The sequence below is a fragment of the Nerophis ophidion genome, linkage group LG23 (genome assembly GCF_033978795.1).
Source record: "Nerophis ophidion isolate RoL-2023_Sa linkage group LG23, RoL_Noph_v1.0, whole genome shotgun sequence".
Lineage (NCBI taxonomy): Eukaryota > Metazoa > Chordata > Actinopteri > Syngnathiformes > Syngnathidae > Nerophis > Nerophis ophidion.
The window spans coordinates 11,111,732-11,133,359 of record NC_084633.1 but is presented as its reverse complement, the minus strand read 5'-3'; the positions used below and the strand labels follow the sequence as shown (position 1 = coordinate 11,133,359).

Genomic DNA, 21,628 nt, shown 5'->3' with positions numbered 1-21,628 from the left:
CGTCTGCCTCACAATACGAAGGTCCTGCAGTCCTGGGTTCAAATCCAAGCTCGGGATCTTTCTGTGTGGAGTTTGCATGTTCTCCCCGTGAATGCGTGGGTTCCCTCCGGGTACTCCGGCTTCCTCCCACTTCCAAAGACATGCACCTGGGGATAGGTTGATTGGCAACACTAAATTGGCCCTAGTGTGTGAATGTGAGTGTGAATGTTGTCCGTTTATCTGTATTGGCCCTGTGATGAGGTGGCGACTTGTCCAGGGTGTACCCCGCCTTCCGCCCGATTGTAGCTGAGATAGGCGCCAGCGCCCCCCGCGACCCCGAAAGGGAATAAGCGGTAGAAAATGGATGGATGGATGTCTCCCGGCTGGCCTGGGAACGCCTCGGGATCCCCCGGGAAGAGCTAGACGAAGTGGCTGGGGAAAGGGAAGTCTGGGTTTCCCTGCTTAGGTTGTTGCCCCCGCGACCCGACCTCGGATAAGCGGAAGAAGATGGATGGATGGATGGATGGATAATCATATTACATTAATCACCTGAAGACTCACTGAGGCAGTGAGTTGTGCTTATCAGGCTGCTGTCAGTACCAGTTCAACACTTCCCAGGGTGAACATAAACTCGGAAAAGTAGTAGCTGCACCAACTTCAGTGTTTTGTTTACAGCATATAGGATACATCAAGGCTATCTATTCAACTGGCCCAGGTATGACAACAGAGACTAACATTTAACAGCAAATTCATACACTAGAGCGCTGTAATATAGATCAGTGTTCCTTAACTATACAGCCGTGGCCCAAGCAACACCGAGGGCCGCCAAAAAATATCTGTTTTCATCTGTGTTCTGTATGGGCCACAGCGATACGCAGATGTAAAACACTTTTCGACCACTTGGAGCAGTACTGCATCAGTCAGTTGACTGAGTGACAAATATTTAGTATTAATTTTGTTAGAAGTTATTTACTTTAATGCTGCATAATTGCATTTAAATAATTTTTTTATCCATTTTTTATGACTCCCTTCTTTTGCAATACTTTATATGAAATAAATATTTATTTTACAATCAGCCTGACCTAAGCCTTGTTCAGCATGTTTTTTTATATGTGCTGGTTTATAATAATATCTAAAATAAGTGTCCACCCTGAGACTGGGAGGTTGTGAGTCATGACAAAGACTACAAAAATGGGACCTATTGCCTCCCTGCTTGGCACTCAGCATCAAGGGTTGGAATTGGGGGTTAAACCACCAAAAGAAACCAGAGCGCGGTGCACGTTGCTGCTTACTGCACCCTTCACCTCCCAGGGGTTGAACATGGGGATGGGTCTAATGCGAAGGACAAATTTCACCACACCCAGTGTGTGTGTGACAATCGTTGGGACTTTAACTTTAATATTTATGATTAACACATTGGTGTTATATCATTTGACAAGTATAGACCTGTTATACTGTTAGTAGGTTAGATATGATTAATGGATACAATTAAAATCAAGAGTACTGAAAGTTTACTAATTTAGTGTTAATATTTGACTAGCAGCGGGCTCCTCTGTACTGAAAAAGATGGGGGCTGAGTTTAAAAAGATTAACTCCATACAACTCTTGTTGTAGGGACAAAGCTATTTCCACCCCTGACTCCCCACAAAAATGCGTTAACTCTGACAAATTAAATAGACCAAAAATTAAATCCCCACTGTAGAGGACAGTGGTTTTCAGGAATATACACATTTAGACTTATAGTGACGGGCCCCCAAAGCAAATTAGTTGACTATCCCTGATCAGCATATTTCGTTTTTCGTTCCATAGGGGGGGTTATTTTGGAGTCATACTCATCTAAATAAAGTAAATAGACATGAGTCACAATTGTGACTTTTTAGGCTACACAAGTATACTGAGTACTTTATTACATGCATTGTTTGGCTGTATGATAACCAAGGAAAACCGGGACAATATCTTGTTGGACTGTTTCCTTCAAATCAAATCATATGAAAAGTGGGTCTTACAAAAATTCAGCTACCAATGTACTGTATTTGTTTGAAGTACTGTATTTTCCGGACTATAATGTGCACTTGAAATCTTTTTTTCCCTTAAAACTCAACAGTGCACCTCATAACCCAGTGCGCCTAATGTACTGAATAATTCTGTTTTTGCTTACCGACCTCGAAACTATTTTATATGGTAAATGAAGTAGATAGCAGTCAAATATAAGAGATACCTGTAGACTGCAAATTAATGGCGGTCACACACAAGAGATAGGTGTAGATTGTTATATGACTCAAGAGAACAACAACATTTTATATTTTCCATTAAAAATATAGAACATTACACACAAAAATCTATCTAAATGTTTTAGTACGACTTTCGTAACCTATGAAGCCACACCGCTTTAAGGATTGTACTGTGCTTCAGCATACGATTATTATTATTATGGTGTGTGTATAAGGTAAGACATATTATCTGGTGTTTTGTTTCGCAATATTATGCAAAAGCACATTTTCTTACCTTCTGGTACCTGCTGATCTGTATTTGGGATCTGCATAAGTCCTGAAAATTTGTAGTCTGTGGCGACCCTGTAGTCGATAAGCTTTGTCTTTTTCTCTATCTTCTTGTTATGTGACATTCATCCTCCGATGTTGCCATTTGTAATACAAAGTAGCGTAAAATTCTTACCTATATCTGCCATAAAAGGGCTAAAACATAGTTTACATTATTCACCCAAGGAACTTTAGTTATTAAAGAGTTTTGGTCAGACGTTTTTTCACGGGACACATTTCCGCCGGACAAGGAGATGCTGCTCCGTTATTGATTTAAGTAAAGTCTGAATGTCATTAAGACAGTTAGCTCCATCTTTTGACACTTCTTCCACTCCCGTCCTTGCACGCTACACCGCTACAACAAAGATGACGGGGAGAAGACGCTGCCGAAGGTGAGCCACGTAAATAAGACCGCCCACAAAACGGCGCATCTGGAAGCTACAGTCAGAAAGCGGCTTGAAGATGATCTGTAAAACATAATCTATGCAACATTTTTACGTATTTTTTGGAGTATAAATCGCTCCGGAGTATAAATCGCACCTGCCGAAAATGCATAATAAAGAAGGGAAAAAACATATATAAGTCACACTGGAGTATAAGTCGCATTTTTGGGGGAAATTAATTTGATAAAACCCAACACCAAAAATAGACATTTGAAATGCAATTTAAAATAAATAAAGAATAGTGAACAACAGGCCGAATAAGTGTATGTTATATGACGCATAAATAACCAACTGAGAAGGTGCCTGGTACGTTAACGTAACATATTATGGTAATAGTCATTCAAATAACTATAACATATAGAACATGCTATACATTTACCAAACAATCTGTCACTCCTAATCGATAAATCCGATGAAATCTTATACATCTAGTCTCTTACGTGAATGAGCTAAATAATATTATTTGATATTTTACGGTAACGTGTTAATAATTTCACACATAGGTCGCTCCTGAGTATTAGTCGCATCCCCGGCCAAACTATTAAAAAAACTGCGACTTACAGTCTGAAAAATACGGTACATGATATGTAGACCACAAGGAAGTGTTTTCAATGTAGAAAAAAATTATGTAAAATAATATGACTCCTTTAATGCGCCCTATAATCCGGTGTTCCTTATATATTACAAAATATAGAAAATAGACCATTAATCTGCAGTGGCTCTTATAATCCTATGCGCCCTATGGTCCGGAAACACGGTAATACAGTTGTCTCTAATAGAGGTTAAATCCCCAATAAACTTAATAATACAATTAATTAACTTTGCATATCAACCTTATGTTGCATTAATTCTACAGTTGTATTAATCAAGTGAATGGGAAAAAAGGAGCCCTGTAGGAGTCGTTCTCGTCAGAATGTCCCAGTGTTTAAGGGATACATTAATGGTGCTCATTTCCAACTGTTACCTGCATACATATTTTTGTTGATGTTATAATGACTTCCTTCAATGTTGAGCAGACAGACACCTTTCTCCAAATGAATTCCGCAGCCTCCAATTAACCTTTCAAACATCAGTCTTCGCCAGCACTGCAAATGTGTGGTTTCAAATGGTTTACACTCCTTTCTTTTAGTTAGCATGTACAGTTGGCATTGAGCCGTGCTGCCCTCACGTCACCTCTTAAGCACATAGTTAAGCGAAAGGCACATTTGCCTCGGTAACCTATTGTTCGCTCAACAACACTCTCATTCCTGCGTTGCCTCCAGCAGCTGCAGCAGGAGGGTTTGGCTGAAGCGAAATTCCACGATGTAAATCTGTAGTTAATTATTGCTCCCAGTTATTTGTAAAGCACTTTTTTGGCATTTTGCCAGCGTCTCAGCGACGAAACTCAATGCTCGTTATGTGTGGGACCCAGTTTGTTTAATGACAGCAATTAAAAGGTCAGACCTGAGACATTGTTTGGCACTTACCGAAAGAGTGTGACATTATTATAGTGCGCCATGCCAATAATGGCGGGATCCTACAGGTATATATCTGAAAACCAAGCTATTGAATATCACTTGACTCTTAAAGCACTATGCTTCATGTTTTTCAATGTCGCCCTAATGTAATCCTTTGACAGGTTGAGATAATTGACTCATATAATGAACATTTACGTACAATGACAGTTGGGATGGACCTGCTTGAAAGTTGATTATGCGTTGAAGCAATTGAGGCCAAAAGGAGTGCACTACTTGGCCGCAGCCAGCAGGGGTGCTAATGATTCAGTCTTAAGGATATCAGCTACATCCATATAGACCTTCTTTGTGCAGCATTACTCAGTCCCTGCAGAAATTTGCAATGTCGCGCCAATTCATGCAAATTTCACAGATCCCTCCAAATTGTGTACGGCCTTGCAACTTTGTCCAATGCCCGCAATTTCTCCGCACAATTTTGCCAATGGAATTTGTCATTAAACATCTTAGTTTTTTGTGTACAAACCCCATTTCCATATGAGTTTGGAAATTGTGTTAGATGTAAATATAAACGGAATACAATGATTTGCAAATAATTTTCAACCCATATTCAGTTGAATATGCTACAAAGGCAACATACTTGATGTTCAAGCTGATTAACTTATTTCTTTTTGCAAATAATCATTAACTTTAGAATTTGATGCCAGCAACACGTGACAAAGAAGTTGGGAAAGGTGGCAATAAATACTGATAAAGTTGAGGAATGCTCATCAAACACTTATATGGAACATCCCACAAGTGTGCAGGCTAATTGGGAACAGCTTCCATGAAATGCTATGTAATTCACAAACACGGATGGGGTGAGGGTCACCACTTTGTAACCAAATTGTCGAACAGTTTTAGAACAACATTTCTCAATGAGTTATTGCAAGGAATTTAGGGATTTTACCATCTACGGTCCATAAAATCATCAAAAAGTTTAGAGAATCTGGAGAAATCACTGCACGTAAGCGAATATATTACAGACCTTTGATCCCTCAGGTGGTACTGCATCAAAAATCCAGACTTGTCTCCCATCAAAAATGTGTGGCACATTATGAAGCGTAAAATACGACAGCGGAGACCCCGGACTGTTGAACGACTGAAGCGCTACATAAAACAAGAATGGGAAAGAATTCCACTTTCAAAGCTTCAACAATTAGTTTCCTCAGTCCCAAAACATTTATTGAGTGTTGGTAAAAGAAAAGGTGACGTAACACAGTGGTGAACATGCCCTTTCCCAACTACTTTGGCACGTGTTGCAGCCATGAAATTCTAAGTTAATTATTATTTGCAAAAAAAAGTGAAGTTTATGAGTTTGAACATTAAATATCTTGTCTTTGTAGTGCATTCAATTGAATATGGGTTGAAAAGGATTTGCAAATCATTGTATTCTGTTCATATTTACATCTAACACAATTTCCCAACTCATATGGAAACGGGGTTTGTAAATTAAGCATGAACATTAACGTGTAAAAATATATAAACTCTTAATTGCTCGAACCGAACAATTGTCTTCCTTTTGTTATACATAAACATTTATTGTGAGGACAAGGAACATTTGTTTGGGAAAATAATGTGTCCAGAAAACCCAAAGCAAGGCATATGTTTTCTGTGTTAAAGTACCAGTGCACGGAGTTACATATTTAGCCAACAAAACTCAATCCGCTGATAAACGCAAAAAAATATCAGGGAAATTGACACACATGTGAGTGAAAGGCTTTTATTGTGAGGAGAAGGAACTAAACAATGTTGAGATGATCGTTTGAAAAATTGATGAAACTATGAAGCTCAAGCTAACAACAACAATCCATACACCCACAACACGTGCTCATGTTGTTGTGAACAACGTCATGGACGTAACATCAATGTAAAAACTTGAGGACAGCAGCCACCATTTCAGAGGTGCTCTCTTCTTTATTAACAGCTTCGAGTCCTTTCTTTACTCGCCAAGCTGAGAACAACACCCTTCACAAAAATAGCCCGGTGTGCCACATCCGGTCCGACTTTGCTAAGAAAATAAAGGTTTCAAAAAAGTACCTTATAATGTACCTGAAGCAATTATTGATACATTTACACAATTATGCTTTCACTTAAAATATTGGGTAAATTGTCCAAAGATGTATTCCATCAATAAATGTGAGGATGTTTCATTTGGGGGCATAGCTCGGTTGGTAGAGTAGCCATGCCAGCAACTTGAGGGTTCCAGGTTCGATTCCCGCTTCCGCCATCCTAGTCACTGCCGTTGTGTCCTTAGGCAAGACACTTTACCCGCCTGCTCCCAGTGCCACCCACACTGGTTTAAATGTAACTTAGCTATTGGGTTTCACTATGTAAAAGCGCTTTGAGCCACTACAGAAAAGCGCTATATAAATATAATTCACTTCACTTCACTTCGATTAATCAAGAAACCTTTTATAAAATTTTGTTTGACACAAAAAGTACACACTATGGTGGTAAAATAAGTGAAAATGGTAAAAAACGGAATTAAAACAAAAAACTTATTTTCTTTTTGTTTTTATATAGCTATTGTTATTTAAATTTGTTACAACTACTATTATGCTTCCACCCGAGTGCAGCTGGGATAGGCTCCAGGTAGAAAATGGGCGGGTGGATGTTCTTGTTGTGGTTTATTTGTTTCTAATTTATATCCAATCCCATATTTAAATTTGAGTTTTGGTGGTACAATAAATACTAATGTTTCCAAATGAATGAATGATCGTGTTATTAATCGTAATTACAATATTAGTCAAAATAATCGTGATTATTTTTGCCATAACCGTTCAGCCTTAATACTGCCTTTATTTACCACGCCCATGACTTGGCGGCTACCTGAGTGAAGAGCCGCCGTTTTCAGGAGTTATCACATCGTCGTATTGGTATTGGCACAACCCTCTATTTGTGGGGTGACTAGTGGCTCATTTGCATAAGATAGGAAATCCCCCTAAAACTTGGGTAAAATGATATTCAGTCCAGACTGAGGCCAACAAAGACAAAAAAAACCTCATAGCCATAGCATACATAAACGTGTGTGTAAGAGGGAAAGAACACAAAGGACATTAAAGACATTTAGAGAGCAGAGCTGATGCAACCAGCTGCCACTGCAGCAGTGCCATTTCTACATACAGCAACAACAAAAAACAAAAGCAAAAAATAATTAACCAATAATATATATTGGCCACACACGATTGCAACATGCAAGCAAGCAACCAAACAAAAACAAAAACATAATTTCAACACCCATATACACTGTGGTGGCCTCTGCGGTGGGGGGAGAATGGCCAGTGACAGGCTCAGACCCAACAAAGCAACCAGGAGAGCCGACTCTACCTTCGGCCGCCCACTAACTCTCGGCCAGTGTCCAGTCTACATGAATGAGCGAGCATACGTCCAAAGAGACCGAGGTGTCCGATACCTGCTCATTCACCCAGGACACTGTGAAGCTTGTTCGTCCCGGCACTCAGCGCAGGCTCCGCAGCCCCGTCTCTTCATCCGTATCTATTCCAGTCTCTCCAAATGGACTCTTTTGGCAGAGATACTGCAGCTGGTCTCCATGGCCAAAAGGCTCCGAGGAGCCAGATCCAGAAGTTCACAAAAAAGCACCACAAAAGTCACGAAAGTGCCACCCTTTGTCGCACAGTCCCTAAGGGTCTCCAACCAAAAGGCAAAACAAAAAAAAATTCCTCATGAAAACAAGAGGGAAACATGTGGTACACAACAGGATGATACAAGAGCACAGAGCTCCTGCCACCAGCAGCCACTACAGGATGCTGGTGGAAAAAGATGAAAAAAGATGAAAAAAGAACCTGGCTGTTTAGATGGTATTTTAAAGGCCTACTGAAACCCACTACTACCGACCACGCAGTCTGAGAGTTTATATATCAATGATGCAACACATGCCAATACGGTCGGTTTAGTTTACTAAATTGCAATTTTAAATTTCCCGCGAAGTATCCTGTTGAAAACGTCGCGGAATGACGACGCGTGCGCGTGACGTCACGGACATTTTCTTCCAGCACCGATCACGGCTATAAGTCTTCTGCTTTAATCGCATAATTACACAGTATTCTGGACATCTGTGTTGCTGAATCTTTTGCAATTTGTTCAATTAATAATGGAGACTAAAAAGAAGAAAGCTGTTGGTGGAAAGCGGTGTATTGCGGTCGGCTGTAGCAACGCAAACACAGCCGGTGTTTCTTTGTTTACATTCCCTAAAGATGACGGTGAAGCTTTAATATGGAACAGAGTGGTCAAGCGAAAATGGTTCCCTACCACATATCAACCGGCAGGTTTCGGTGAGAAAATTGTAGTAATAAGTCGGCTCTTACCGTAGACATGAGCGGAGCTTACGTCCTTCCTCGTGCACCTGTCAAAAGAGGCAGCTGCGGACTGTCTTGCCTCCTCCGACCATCCGTCCCCGAACCTGGGATGCTTCCACCGTGGAGGAGGGGGAAAAAAAAGCTCAGCCCGGCCCGACCAGCTGCCTTCGCTTCGCCTCGTCAAGAAACGTGGCTTCCCTCAGGGACACTGGCGGTCACCACACCCGTGTCCACACTCCTCCGACTTTCAGGTACAACTATATAATCTCACTAAAACACTAGTAACACAATAAGTAGATAAGGGATTTTCCAGAATTATCCTACTAAATGTGTCTAATAACATCTGAATTGCTCCCACTGCCCTGTCTTTTTTTTTCTCTTTTTTTTTTTAGTCCTTCACTCTCACTATCCTCATCCACGAATCTTTCATCCTACCTCAAATTAATGGGGAAATCGTCGCTTTCTCGGTCCGAATCGCTCTCGCTGCTTTTGGCCATGATTATAAACAATGTGAGGATGTGAGGAGCTCCACAACCCGTGACGTCACGCGCACATCGTCTGCTACTTCCGGTACAGGCAAGGCATTTTTATTAGCGACCAAAAGTTGCGAACTTTATCGTCAATGTTCTCTACTAAATTCTTTCAGCAAAAATATGGCAATATCGCGAAAGGATCAAATATGACACATAAAAGGGACCTGCTATCCCCGTTTAAATAAGAACATCTCATTTCAGTAGGCCTTTAAGTGTGCTCTAATAGTTATTACTTTGGGTGTTTGGACAGCTGCATATCGCAGACATTTGCTTTTAAATTTTAATTTTTTTAATTAAAAAAACAAAACATTTTCTTTATTAGTGCTTGGTTTCATTCTTACATGCACATGAAATCTAACCTGACAATAAAGTTAGAGATAAAGCCACAGTGTAATGTTTATGTCCGGATTATACTAAGGTGATAAAAGCACCCACTCCATCGTGTGGCTACTGCACACTGACAATACCCTCTTTACTCAACCATCTTGATATCCACACCTGCACACAAAGACAAATGAAGACAAGAGATGATGGAAGGTGATTTGCAAAACTGGACCGGAGATAAAAGTGACAGGCGATAAGGTCCAGTTGGTTAGTTTTTTTCATCCTGCCACACCTCAACTCTTTGACGATGCCACCTCAAAGAGGAAACTTGCAGGTGCTTTGTCCGTAACCGCGGGAGGAACTTAGAGTTTTAAGAACTTACATTCCACATTTTGTTTGCAACTACTCATTTGAGTACATACCCTTATAACCCTCCGAGGCAATATTTGGAATTACAGTATATAGAATTAAAAAACATTATGGGTGTGATCGTACATTTTGCCTTTCATGACAGAGGGCATGGGGTTCAATTCCCTTAAAGTGTTGCCTTTAGTAGGGCATCCGGCGTAAAAACTAAGCTGAAACTGTTGATGCGATAAAATCCCTATGGCGACCCTAAACAGGGAAAAGCCAAAAGTGAAAAACAGTATATAAAATTTTAATTAGCACACCTTGACCAACAATGTGCTATTTTCATTTAAGATTGACAAACCTTGCTGTGTTTTTCCTTTGATGTTCCAGCTAGTAGTTCTGTGAATGGCATGCGGGAAGCAAGTTGGAGAAAGATTTTTTGGGGTTTAGACTTGTCAAGAAGAACCTGATGTGCGTGGCAGCAACAGGGAGGGGGAAATCCCCTGCCTGGTGGGTGGGATGGGCCACACACACACACACACACACACACACACACACACACACACACACACACACACACACACACACACACACACACACACACACACACACACACACACACACACACACACACACACACACACACACACACACACACACAAACTGAACTCAGGTCAAAAGCACCTGCCCTTTAAGTTATACTGTATATATTTATAGATTACTCTTCATTATTTTTTTGTCTTATATTTGCAGTGTCATTTACCCGTCCTGATTGTGTTGTTATGCTGGACTAATCATCCTGAGAAGAAAAAAAAATAGGGCCATATATAGTGAAACTTAATGACAAGCATGATGTGCAAACCCGGATACCAGTTAAGTTGGCACATTGTGTAATTTGTAAATAAAAACAGAATACAATGATTTGCAAAACCTTTTTGACTTATATTCAATTGAATAGACTGCAAAGACAATATATTTAATGTTCAAACTGAGAAACTTGTTTTTTTTTTTTGCAAATAATCATTAACTTAGAATTTAATGGCCGCAACACATCGCAAAAAAGTTGGCACAGGGGCATTTTTACCACTGTGTTACATGGCCTTTCCTTTTAACAACACTCAGTTACCATTTAAGAACTGAGGAGACCAATTTCTGAAGCTTTTCAGGTGGAATTCTTTCCCATTCTTGCTTGATGTACAGCTTAAGTTGTTCAACAATCTGTGATCTCCGTTGTGGTATTTTACGCTTCATAATGTGCCACACATTTTCAATGAGAGACAGGTCTGGACTACAGGCAGGCTAGTCTAGTACCCGCACTCTTTTACTTTGAGGCCCCCCTGGCTTGACATTGTCTTTCTGAAATAAGCAGGGGCGTGCGTCCATGACAACGTTGCTTGGATGACAACATATGTTGCTCCAAAACTTGTATGTACCTTTCAGCATTAATGGTGCTTTCACAGATGTGTAAGTTACCCATGCCTTGGGCACTAATACACCCCCATACCATCAGAGATGCTGGCTTTTAAACTTTGTGTATTGACAAATCTTATTAACAAGTATATTAATGACAATATTTAAAAAACAGTGACTTGTGGAACGTGGGCTCTATTTAGTGGTACGCCAAATAATCACTTAATTAAATATTCAAACAGTGTTAATGTTCAAAATGTGAGTTATGTTACAGTCGCCAAAATTTTTAAATGTAAATAAATAAATGATAAATGGGTTGTACTTTACTTGTATAGCGCTTTTCTACCTTCAAGGTACTCAAAGCGCTTTGACACTACTTCCACATTTACCCATTCACACACACATTCACACACTGATGGAGGGAGCTGCCATGCAAGGCGCTAACCAGCACCCATCAGGAGCAAGGGTGAAGTGTCTTGCTCAGGACACAACGGACGTGACGAGGTTGGTAACAGGTGGGGATTGAACCAGGGACCCTCAGGTTGCGAATGGCCACTCTACCACTGCGCCACACCGTCCCTCTATGTAATGTACTTGTTAAATAAAACCTCTGACTTGTTTTTAATGAATATTTAGGCCCATTACGCTACTGTATTTTAATGTTGGTCATTATGGTAGTACTTAAATAGTTGAGTGTTTTCTGAGGTTGTACTTGGTGAAACTAGTTTGGGAACCACTGGTCTACAGGGAGGATAATACAACAGTATGCAACACGTAAGAGGAGCTTGAATTTAGTTGCCTGTGACCCGCAGGATCAATTTGAGGACCAGTCATTGACAATTTTAGAGTAAAAAGCAAATTTTATTTTCACTCGGATACAAAATATTCTAATTTGGATTGTTTCCCTGGCTTCGAGACTCTCAGGACAGTGCGGTGAAGATACAACAAACTTCCTTCTTGTCTCATTGACACACAGCTGTTGTTGTGGACTTTGGACTGACTGGCAAGAACACCAAGGCCGCAGAACAGATCCACGCGGCATGCTTACACACACACATGCATCCACAAAAAATATACGCCACACACACACGACGCAAATTCCTTAGGGGTGATGGACAGCTGGGCAGCGCCTGAAGAGCTGCAGCCTGCCACCATAGCCCCCACTGCCTCCCCTCTGTTGCAAGTCTCAAGATGTATGATGTAATTCATTTATGTGCTTTGCTACGGAGGTTTTTTCCCACTCCAGACTGGGCCCCCTTAGGAGCCCAGTCTAAATTGTATTTTTATACCCATCCTCCCCCAGCGTTTACCTTTTTCTATCTTTTACGCCTTTTGGAAACCCATCAGCGTTCCTGTTCTGTAACTATGTAAACTGTTTTTGTCTAATCTTGAACGGGTTTGTGCTGAAAACAAAGTTTTGTTGTACCTTTGCAATGACAAAGACCTACCTACCTTGACACAAAGGATAATATCTGTGTATGATTGATACTAGAGTGCTTAGATCAATATTTTTGTTTTTGGAAAATTGCTTTTAATGTTTACAAATTGAGAGAATAATTCACAGGAATCAACATAAATAAAATGACAGATTTACTGTTAATACATATGATCACTATCGTTATTGGTATCGGCCGATCTTACTCATGGATGATTGGTATCAGAATCGGCAGCATAAATCCTTGATTTGAACATTGCTAATGTTAATATATTTCACTCTTTTCTTTTACAGGGCAGCACTCTAAGGAAGAGAAAGATGTATGAAGAGTTCCTCAGCAAGGTATCCATCCTTGGTAAGTGTACAGTTTGTACATGTAAGTGCTATACACAGTACTGTATATCATGTAATGAAGCTGTGGAATGTATACGTGTTTTACCTAACTGCAACATGAATGTGTCTGCACGTGTCTGCCGTGTTGGAGTCCAGAGGGCAGGCAATTAAATACACAGTCGATTAGCCAGCATAAACACTGCCGGGTTTTGTCACACGCTGGGTTGTACACTGAGGACAAGCAAAAGAATTGGAGGTTAAGCTCAGACTATTCTTTTCAATTGGAATTGGGATTCAAAGAAATGTCAAGTGAGATGTATTTAGACATTTTAAAAACGCATTTAGAACCGACATCTCGTTCCCTCTCCACCTGATCATGTGTATAGACGGAGGCCGTGCCCCCTGTACAGAGTTATTAGCTGGCTGACTAAACCCATACACTCAATGCATGTCCTAGAACATCCCTGCAAGATCCTGCACCCTTTCATTCACCTCCTTTCTCACACAGCCTGTCAAGGCCTGCATTCAAAACGCCCGTCCCTGGCTTGCCAAAGTGCTTTGCCCCTCTTCATTCCTCTTTCTTTTGCTTTCCTCTGAATTGGGAGGACGGGTGAGAGGCAGGGGGGTGTTTTTGTTTGTCTTTGATTTTTCAGATAGCCACGAAATTGGGTACAAGCCCCTTGATGTTGCGGACTGAAGTGGTTTTGGAAGGGGGCGGAGGGGGGTGGACGACACAACCTGTGCTTGGTCACACACAAACACACGCGCACAAAAGCGCACGACGTCCCGACAGGCAATTCCCCGTGTGCGTACCATGTAGGCGCAGGCCCCACCAAGCATGAAATGTCGGTTCTTTAGCCACCACAATTGTGTATCGTGTTACCTGGAGGGGCTGTTAAGGATCACCTATATGGGACCTGCTGTTGCAGCTTGCCAGACACAAGACATCCATCTGGGGCTGGCAGACGCCGCGGCCCCACTCGAGGAGACACTGGACACCCCCTAACCCCGCTAGACTTCACCTTAGTTAATCCGGCACATACACAATTTACACGTACACACAGATAGACACACACACACATGGGGATCAGTTACCAAGCACATTGGGAGGGACAATAGTGTGAGACAAAGAGATTCCTTTCTACTTTGACGCCTCCAACTCCTTTAAGTTAAATACAGACAAAGCTAAAGCTGAGTCTTTTTCACTGCACATAACACACATTCCACACAAACTGTTTAGGTTAGGCAACAATAATCACTTGAACTGCGAAAGATAGATGAGCTTGTATTCTTTGCGCTCCTTCAGTCAGAACCTTTCAACCACTGAAGATGTGCAAGCGCCTGTGTATTTTTGGTTTTATGGGTGCAAACAAACATCCTCAAGAATTATACCCTGCTAACCACTGTATTTGTGGATGGAACTTTTGAAAGACAGCTGTTTCCACTGGCTCTTATTTTTGTAGGAAATGGTCGTAAGCGTTAATTATAGTATTACTTTTGGGCTGGACTATTTTCCAGCAACACGGGCATCACTGCATCAACACAAGCTTTATTCTTCTAAAGCCGAGCAATTTACAATCAATAATCAATTAATCAATTTACCCAGGATGTACTTTGAAGTTAGGTTTTTCCTTTACTCGTATTTCAAATTTACTGTTTTGAACCAAAGACTGCGCCTTCATGTTCTGTTTAGAATGCTAAAGCTCAGCCGAGTTAGATCCCATTTAGCGTGCTTTCTAAGTACCCATGGCTTCAGCTCGTTGCCAGATCATCGTATGGTGTTTGCATTGTGCCGTTTCCTTTGGTACATGTTCGGACTACCCACTGTGAATTATTACAAGCTATATTAGCAGAACGTAACACTTCACCAGGGTTTCCGCGGGGCATTAAAAAGCACTGAAAGTCATTAAATGAATTTTGCGAAAATTAAGGCCTTCAATGGCATTACATTCAATATCCAGAGGCATTAAAAAATGTATACAATCTTAGGACAGAGCCGATAGTAGTAAGTCAATCAATCAAACGGTAAAGAAACTCAATAATTTTTCCGTCATTGATACATTTCTACGTCTGTCTATGTGTTTCTTTCCTTCGGCTACGGCTTTCAAACTGGATACGAGATGTCTTGTAAGGTCCGGTACGAAAGCATGAAAAGCACTGCCTCAATACAGCAAAATCGAACGGCTCTCAGGGCCCAAACTTTGCCATTTTTTGGTCACTGTAGGCGTGTAGTCCTTAGCCGTGGCACCATGTCATGTTAATGAGGAAGCCGAGTTTGTGTCATGGCGCTGCTGTAGTGGCTGCTGTTGGCAGGAGCTCTGTGCTCTTGTGTCATCCTTTTGTGTTTCCCTCCTGTTTTCATGTGTTACTATATTTTTTTGCCTTTTGGTCCGCCCTTTGGGACTGTGTGACAAGCGGTGGTTTTTTCGTGACCTCTGCGGTGCTTTTTGTGGCCTTCTGGATCTGTCTCCCGGGAGCCTTTTGGCCATGGAGAGCAGCTGTTGGGTGTCTGCCACACCGGAGCCAGTTTAGAGGGACTGGAGGAAATGCGGATGAGGGGACGAGGCTGCAGAGCTAGCACTGAGCGCCGGGACGGAGAGGCTGCGCAGTGTCTTGGCTGGGTGAGCAGGTGTCGGACACCTCAGTCTCCTTGGACATATCCTCGCTCATCCATGCGGACTGGACACTGGCCGAGAGTTGGTTGGCGGCTCTCTTGGTGGCTTTGTTGGGTCTGCTCCTGTCTCTAGCCATGCTCCCTCCACCCCGGCGGACGATAGCGTGGAACACCGCAGAAGCCACCACAGTATATGTTTCTTTTAATTTTTATTCATAGCTGTATGTAGAAGTGGCTGGTTTTATCCGCTGCTTTAATGTCCTTTGTCTTCTTTGATGTTTGATATTTCCCCCTTACACACATGTAAGAGGGATGTGTACTATGGCTATGAGTTGTTGTTGTTTTTTTCCCTTGGTCTCAGTCTGGACCCCCTCTCCAGGGCCCAGGCTTAGACCATTTTTATTTTTATTTTAATCTTGTATTTTTTTCTCCCATTCCCCCCCACTTGTTTACCTGTATCTCACCTTTTTTGTAAGGGGCGCTGGAAGCCGGCAGACTCGTCAGCAATCCTGTTCTGTCTCCCTGTAATGTTTGTCTAATCTTGAATGGGATTGTGCTGAACATTTTAATTTTCCTGAAGGAACTCTCTTGAAGGAATAAATAAAGTACTATCTAATCTAATCTAATTTAATGTAATCTACACAACTCCTTCGTTTCAGTCGTCTCCACTTCAACACACATGAGCTACCTTGGCTAATTTTAGCAGCTCTCGAGACGCACCTCACGTGACCTGCGGTGGTCTAGGGCAGTGTTCCCTAGAATTTTTTATTTAAAAAAAATATATATATATTTATTTTTTATTTAATCAACATAAAAAACACAATACACACTTACAATTAGTGCACCAACCACAAAAACCTCCTTTTTTCATGACAAAAACGTCCCTTTTTCATGACAAAGAAGAAAAGAAAAAAAAATAAATAGGACACCGCCCCACCCTGTTTAAATCAGTCATCCATTTCCGAACACATGCATCAGTTGCATTCCTAGTATGTTTCTCATTTATTATTCCATACAACATTTTAACAGATTTTTAAATTGTATCCTGATTAAAAAAGTTTGTGGCTATTGAAATTCATATTTTCAGAAGATATTAATTTTTACAGCATTTTTTTAAAAAGAGATAACATTTAAAAAATGGCTTCTGGGTATTTTATATTGATCAACAAATTCTTATTAAAATGGCTTTGTGGGTGGAATAGAGGGGCTCCCATTGACGTCATTGTTAGATTCAGGATAGTTGGTTAAACTTAAAACGCATTAAAAAAAACTAAAAATTGTTCTTCTTGTCTTACATGAGGATTGTGAATGATGGCCAACATTAAAAACAAATAATTATATTTTGTCTGTGAACGTGCAAATGAATGCATGTTGAGAAAATGGGAAAATTAAAATTTCAGCAAATTTGGCAGGCTGGCTAACTTTTCAAAACCTGGTTAAAGCTTATCGATGGTAAACCCAGAGAAGCGTTCCCGCTGCGTGTGCAAAAAGACCTCCTAACTTTGTTCAATTGGCACCAATGCCGTGAAATCACACAAGCTACTTACAAGTCGGCCATTAAAGGGAGGCAGCAGTTAATATTGTCAAATTTATTTTGGAATGACCAACAAAGCAACTTCTGTTGTCATCGCCATAACTGTCAGCTGCTGCAACTGTAAAAAATAAACAAATACCAATACATTCTCAGATGAAAGTTAATGTAAACTTTTTAACTATTCAATATTATAAATATCAATTGCTTACAATTTTGTCTATACAGACAGTTGTAAGCTTTTGAATATATATATAATAATTCTCTGCAATAAGATATTGCATAAACATTTTTAAATGCCATTAACAATGTCATTCGGCAAACATAGCTGTAGAACTCTGTTGTCATTCATAGATAAGTTACAAAGGTTTTTCCAGGTTACTTACACATGATATAGAGTGTACCCAGCTTTTAGCCTGAATGCAGCTTAGATAGGCTCCAGCTACACCCGAACCCAAAAGGGACAAGCCAAAGAAAATGGATGGATAATACTGGACTACAGTACAAAACTATGCTCTAACCAAGCAGAAGCTATCACCTAAGAAGTTTTTTTGTGAAACTAAAAAAAAAAACATGTTAAATTCCAAATTAACTTGTAACCATATTGACCGGGATATAACATGGCATATTTTTAGTCTTAGAAAAAAAGTCCTTGAAAAGTTTGACCACTGCCAAATGACTTCACCTCTAGTGAGTCTGAGCTTTTCTTCCAGTCACTTATACACATCCCTGACCTTTTGACTCAGAGATCCTCTAGAAGAACATTGATTATTTCATGTATTACTAGCAGTCTGTGCACATCATTGTTAAAATTATTCTTGTGTGTGATCCATTCACAGAGTCTTTGGATAAATGGGAGCGTCTGACTGTCGCTGATGCTTTGGAACCAGTCCAGTTTGAAGACGGTGAGAAGATCGTGGTGCAAGGCGAACCTGGTGACGACTTCTTTATCATCACAGAGGTAAGACACAAGGTGGTAGCCTGACTGCCAACATTCCCTTTCAACTGTGCATTAGACTTCATTGTTGTAATTCCAATATGTTGTCTCGCAAGTGCTACCAGCACACACTGTCAACCAGGATTGTTGTGTGAGGAGCAGTTCCCCCCTCAATAGAGGACACCCTGTTGAGCTGGGCCCCTGGTGCAGCTCCATAATATGCCCCCCTGCCTGTCACCTTAACACACTTTTGATTAACTCTAAACTCACAATACTCAAGTCAAGAGGTTCCTCTGCGAGCCATTGGTAGACGCAATCGACTGGTTTTCTTTAGCCTCTACTTGGTGGTCCGTCTGTCCGTCTTTCTCACATTGTTATTACGTCTTTCCATCTCTTTCTATACCCCTCAGTAGTTTTTGTGAGCGCTTGGTTGTTGTCGATGGGAGCAGTGAGGTGCAGCTAAGCCACAGAAGGATTTATCCAAAGTGCTGAGTGATGCATCCCTTACAGTACTTGTCCCTCTTCTTCTTTCTTCACTTGCCACCCCCCTCCCAACGCTCTACTCTGCTACCGTTTAGATATTTGTTTAATTCAAAATATTATTACAAAACTTTATCCCTGTACAAATATTTACAGACCAATCCTCATACAGTTTGTTCACGTCATATTATCTCACCGAATTGAAAGAAATCCTATAAAAGCAGTTTTGTTTATACACTGCAATGAATCCATTTGGGTTTTAGGAGGCTGATACAACAGCAAATCCTGAGGCATCAGTCTGCATGGAGGAGAAGGGCAAATATGCCAAGGAATTTGTGGGTTTACAGGAAGGAATAGCGGGAAAGGAGTTTTTTTAAGCAGGCGGAACATTCCAGTTTGTCTTCTAAGCACTGGACAATAAGATCCATTTGTCTGGTTAACATCAAAATGTTATTTTGCCATTGGAAATATTAGAAATTGCTCAAAGGTAATTGACTGGTATAATTTCTAAAATCTCTGTAATCATAAAACCTGACACACCATATTTTTCGGACTGTTAGGCACACTGTCAATAAGCGGGTCTATTCAGGTCTACACTCATACAAAAGTCGCACTGGATTTTAAGGAGCACTAAACAGGGCATAAGCTGTGAAGAGGCATCAGTAATGCTGTAGTGTCGCGAGAGAGCATCCGTGACTCTGGGGGAAAAAACAGTCAAGTGGATCACTAGGCTGTCCAACATTTCTGATTCATTCAGACTTCTGCCAAAATTAAACCAAGGCAAAAAATAAGCAAATAACATAAGAACTCGAAGACAATATTGAAGAGTGCTTCGATTGTCTAGTCAAACGGAAGCCGTCAAAGACGCCAATGTCAAAAAGGAGCCGCCTAGAAGACTCTCCTGGCTATTTGTCACTGCCGGGTTCAAGCTTCACTGATATCTTGGATTCCATCGACAAGAGGCTGACTGGTTTGGATGGCTGCCTCGCACTTGTCGAAGTGCTCCACAAGGAATTCCTAGCCATCGGAGAGACTTTGTACTTGGGACAACAACAGGTCGTCTCTTTCGCCCAAGAGAACGCTGCTCTTTGTGAGTCCATAAAATCCCTCCCTGACGGAGTGGCTCAACTCAACCGGTAAAACAAGACCTTGATGGAAACGATGCTGGACCTCCAGGTGAGAAGCAGTGTGGTCTTCACAGGAATACAGGAAAAGAGAGGAAGATCCCGAGGAAACCATGAAGTCCTTCATGAAATATCAGCTGAAGTTTCCAGCAGACAGATTTTATTTTATTTATTTTAAATTTGTTTTTATATGAATAAATGTGTTTATTTATTTAACATTTTTATTTTCTTAAACTTTTGTGTGGTTTCGCACGGGTTTGGCTTCCTGTTGGGCGGGGTCTGTTTTGGTGACTTGATGCGGAGGCAGTGTGGCCCTCTTGTCCGGCGTGGGTGCTGTGTCTTGGTTGTTTGGGTGGTGGTGTGTGCGGGTTTCAGTTGGTGGGGCGGAATCTTATGGTGTGGGAGGTGTTGATGTCTCTTGTTTGCATGTTGGGGTGATCGGCTGGTTCTCACTGGGCGCCGAGGCCTGACCGCTGCTCTGCCGGCCTGTGTATGGATTTATTGGTTTATGTACGTATGTATTTATGTATGTATGTATGCATGCATGCACGTATGTGTGTGTATACAAAACACAAAACCAGTGAAGTTGGCACATTGTGTAATTCGTAAATAAAAACAGAATACAATGATTTATAAATTCTTTTCAATTTATGTTCAATTTAATAAACTGCAAAGACAAGATTTTTTATGTTCAAACTGAGAAACTAATATTTTTTGTTTTTTGCAACATATTGCAAAAAAGTTGGCACAGGGGCATTTTTACCAAGTTTGAGAACTGAGGAGACCAATTTTTGAAGTTTTTCAGGTGGAATTATTTCCCATTCTTGCTTGATGTACAGCTTAAGTTGTTTAACAGTCCGGGGCCTCCGTTGTCATATTTTAGGTTTCATAATGCGCCACAGTTTTTCAATGGGAGACAGGTCTGGACTACAGGCAGGCCAGTTTAATCCCCACACTCTTACTATAAAGCCTTGCTGTTGTAACACGTGACTTGGCATTGTCTTGCTGAAATAAGCAGGGGCGTCCATAATAACATTGCTTGGATGTCAACATATGTTGTTCCAAAACCTGTATGTACCTTTCAGCATTAATGGTGCCTTCACTGATGTGTAAGTTACCTATGTTTTGGGCACTAATACTCCCCCATACCATCGCAGATGCTGACTTTTGAACTTTGCGCCTATAACAATCCGGATGGTTTTTTTTCTCTTTGTTCCGGAGGACACAATGTCCACAGTTTCCCAAAACAATTTGAAATGTAAACTCGTCAGACCACAGAACACTTTTCCACTTTGCATCATTCCATCTTAGATGAGCTTGGGCCCAGCGAAGCCGGCGGCGTTTGTGGGTGTTTTTAATAAATGGTTTTCGCTTTGCACTTCCATATGTAGCGACAAACTGTAGTTATTGACGGTGGTTTTCTGAAATGTTCCTAAGCTCATGTTGTGAGATCCTTTACACACTGATATCGCTTTTTGATGCACAGTACCTGTTACATTCCCATATGGCTCTGAGTCCAGGGATCGTAGGAGAATGCAACATAAAAGTGTATAAAGTTAATGAGGTGTATAGTAAAGACAACGAAGCCAAGAATTGAAAACAAAACTAGGGTTATTGAATGGTAACCATAGGGGGGTTACAACAAGACACAACACTAGCCTATCTTGGGAATACAGGTGCTGTCAAAGGAATGAACAAAACATACCAAAAGACACGTCTGACAAAGAAAGGTAAGCTTTACTAACCAAAGCTATTTAATTAGCATAAACCAAAAACCTACCTACATAT

The 21,628-nt window shown here is 40.9% G+C and overlaps 1 protein-coding gene across 2 annotated transcripts in view; it reads left to right on the top strand.

Moving 5' to 3' along the window:
- The window catches only part of prkar1b (protein kinase, cAMP-dependent, regulatory, type I, beta), a 110,779-nt gene that overhangs the window by 67,980 nt on the left and 21,171 nt on the right, over positions 1 to 21,628 (top strand). For both annotated transcript variants that reach the window (XM_061884808.1, XM_061884807.1), the window contains 2 exons: positions 13,116 to 13,176; positions 18,139 to 18,260. In XM_061884808.1, coding sequence (XP_061740792.1) covers positions 13,116 to 13,176; positions 18,139 to 18,260 — 183 coding nt within the window. The remainder of the gene's footprint in view (positions 1 to 13,115; positions 13,177 to 18,138; positions 18,261 to 21,628) is intronic.